The sequence below is a fragment of the Penaeus vannamei genome, chromosome 10 (genome assembly GCF_042767895.1).
Source record: "Penaeus vannamei isolate JL-2024 chromosome 10, ASM4276789v1, whole genome shotgun sequence".
In the NCBI taxonomy this organism is placed as follows: Eukaryota; Metazoa; Arthropoda; class Malacostraca; order Decapoda; family Penaeidae; genus Penaeus; species Penaeus vannamei.
Genome location: NC_091558.1, coordinates 13842798 through 13845742, shown reverse-complemented (window position 1 = coordinate 13845742; position 2945 = coordinate 13842798). Strand labels below are relative to the sequence as shown.

Below are 2945 nucleotides of genomic sequence, written 5' to 3'. Positions count from 1 at the left end.
CATGAACTCATGATTCATGAGTGGATTCTTATCTAAGGTAACGTTTATCTGTGGGCCGTAGAAAAAGTTTCAGTTGGGCGGTGATGTCAGTACGATTAAAGTTGTACACACTATGCTATTAGATCGAGATGGTGTTAGACAATTCGTATGTACAATTATGAAATTCATGCAAGATAGAAATTTGTCTAAAATGCTGATCTACATTTCATGTCATCAAAAGTACGAGGATAAAGAAACTTCCAATATGATATAACATTTAATGAATATATCAACAAATTTTCGGAGAGAAATCAGTAATTAAAGCTTAGTCTAAAACACATGCGTATCATATATATATAGATATCTTTGTCAGAGATACTCATGGTTTTAATTCAGGTTTACGTATTGAAAACATTTTTCCTCCCATATAGACAATATATTTTACCTGAACAATTTGTTAAAGATGACAGTTGTGATTATACTTCTGGGCGATCGGCTCAGGAAAGACGACTCAGTTAATTCCCTTTCAAGTGTATGGATTGCATCTCACTTGTTACGTTCTTCTGGAGCCAGAGGGGGGGAGGGAGAGAGAGGGAGAGAGAGAAGAGAAGAGAGAGGGAGAAAAGAGAGAGGGAGGAGATAGAGAGAGAGAAAGAGAAAACTAACTTCCTCCGACACATTTACGATATTGACAAACTTTGTTAGCTTCTAAAACATGCATATACACACATTTCAAAGGAGAATGAGCCCCATCGACCGTAGGAAATAGATATTCAATATTCAGTTTAGTTTTGTTTTTTTCCTTCTGCTGTCTTCTGCTACTGCTTATAAACCTTAAGGATCTGCTCATTTCTGACCAAGAAATTCAAAGTATTCTCGAATTTTCGTTCAAGTCAGTCTTTAGGTTGTCCTTGAAGGTTCCTCGAGGGTCTATGTTCTACTTGAGCTTCTTCTTGACTTCGAGGACCTGCTCGTCTCTGACTTCTCCTCGGTAAGCAAGGTGATTCTCGGATTCCCTTTCGTTCAAGTCAGCCCTAAGTTCGTCCTTGGAACACTCCTCCAGGCTCTTGCCCTTCCCGTAGAAGATGTCCTCGCGATACACCTTATTCTTCTGCCTGTAGGTTCCGTGGATCTGGGGAGATGGCGAAATTATTTGAATTTTCATTTAGAGCCTTGCCCCTCTCATTCTGGACAGTTGTAAGTGTTTTTCGACCCCAACAATGTTGATCTTTAAAAAATCTTACTAAAGGATTTACACACACACGCGCGCGCGCACACACACACACACACACCACACACACACGCGCGTATAAACATATCGATTGGGCACAATGCATCAGTGCCTTTACTAAAGAAAAAAATAAACCGTTCGTACCGAACTGTGCTAGTCTAAGCAGAAAAAAAATCAAAATCTTGCAAATAAAACGTTATAAAATATGATATACATTATATTCATTTTCATTTAACTTGAAGAGGTTAGCAATGATTAGTTAAATGCAATCTGTTCGAATTACGTTCTATTTCAAATATTTGTCATCATCAAAAATTTAAAAAATTACCATTTATCTTTATCAGAATGCATTGCGCTCAAAACATCTTAATGAATAAGTAAATAAACAAGGAAAATAAATTAATAAGTAGATACAGCAATGATAACATATCCACTAACTTTATCCCAAATTTCGCAGTTAAATCCGAAGTTGACATGGAAGTACTGGTGGTGGTTGTCATGGAAGATACAGTCGGGTTGCCAAGGCTGCCACCACTGAGCCTTGAAGTTGATCCCGGAGTGGTCGATGATGCCGTGGTAATACAGGTACATTAACAAGGTGCAGAAGACAGCTGTAAAGGAGACAAGCTATTCGTTTTACACGTATATTATAGCATTTATAACATCAACAACTGCAACAATAACAACGATAATAATAACCACAACGACAATCATAACAATAACAACGATATTAATAACAACTATAACAACAATAATAACAATTATAGCAACAGTATGGTATGAACTGCTTACACCAGTGAACAGGGATGATGAACATTGGGCTGAACTGCACGACCTGCATATGAAGGAACTCGAACGGGTGAATGGCTGTTACACTGAATGCCGTTGGCTGCTTGTACTTGTGGTGGAGTTTATGGAAGTTCTTGTACAAGAAGGGGATGTGGTAGATGCGGTGATGCCAATACGTGAGGTAGTCCTAGAGAGGTGGAATTTGTAAGTATATATAGATTTATCTCGAAAATCGATAGGCAAAAACTTGTTATCAGTGTGTACTTTCAATCAGTTAGGAGTTATCAGGACAGGCTGAATAACATTATAGTCTAGTTAATAAGGTGATATTGTGAATAATCAAAAGAAGAAAATAATTCATAATCTATATTACAAAGGGCTTTCAAAATAATAAATAAGAAAAACAAACATTCGCAATCGGAAAAAACAAACGTTCGAAATGATTCAATTTAACAAGAGAAAACATCAACCCACCTGCCAGATGTAAACGACCGGCCACGAGGCGAAATACCAAAGCCAGCCGTACTTGCTGACGTCATAGTAGATCGTGGAATAACCGCCGTTCATGACGTAACAGGCGAGCATGGCGGATACCGTGGACCCCAAAAGCAGCGAGAAAGATCCCAGCAGAATTTCATGGCGCTCTAACTCCGGCGGCATAAACTTGTTGGGTTGACATTTCCATTCTTCGGATCGGTCACGCTGACGCACGTAGTAGTACCACTGCAACGAAATTTATCTTGAGAAGACAGATAAAATACACGAAGAGGAAAACAGACAGATACATGAAAATGAGATGCTAGTACTTGAGGAAACCTTGATTTTGTTTGTGTCCGAGGAAAACCCACGGTCTTGAGAGAGTATCCTGGAGATAACGGATGCCTTTGTCTTTAAATCTTGCGTAGGTTATGCCGGACTTTTTTTTATCAGAACTATGTTGTCTTTT

At 38.6% G+C, this 2945-nt stretch overlaps 1 protein-coding gene across 1 annotated transcript in view; it reads right to left on the bottom strand.

The window, feature by feature from the left end:
• Positions 1–243: 243 nt before the first annotated feature.
• Positions 244–2945, bottom strand: part of LOC113810916 (uncharacterized) — a 7218-nt gene continuing 4516 nt past the window's right edge. The window contains exons 4-7 of the mRNA XM_027362570.2: positions 2474–2722; positions 2003–2186; positions 1649–1821; positions 244–1111 (exon numbers count right to left, since the gene is read on the bottom strand). Coding sequence (XP_027218371.2) covers positions 917–1111; positions 1649–1821; positions 2003–2186; positions 2474–2722 — 801 coding nt within the window. The 3' untranslated portion in view covers positions 244–916. The remainder of the gene's footprint in view (positions 1112–1648; positions 1822–2002; positions 2187–2473; positions 2723–2945) is intronic.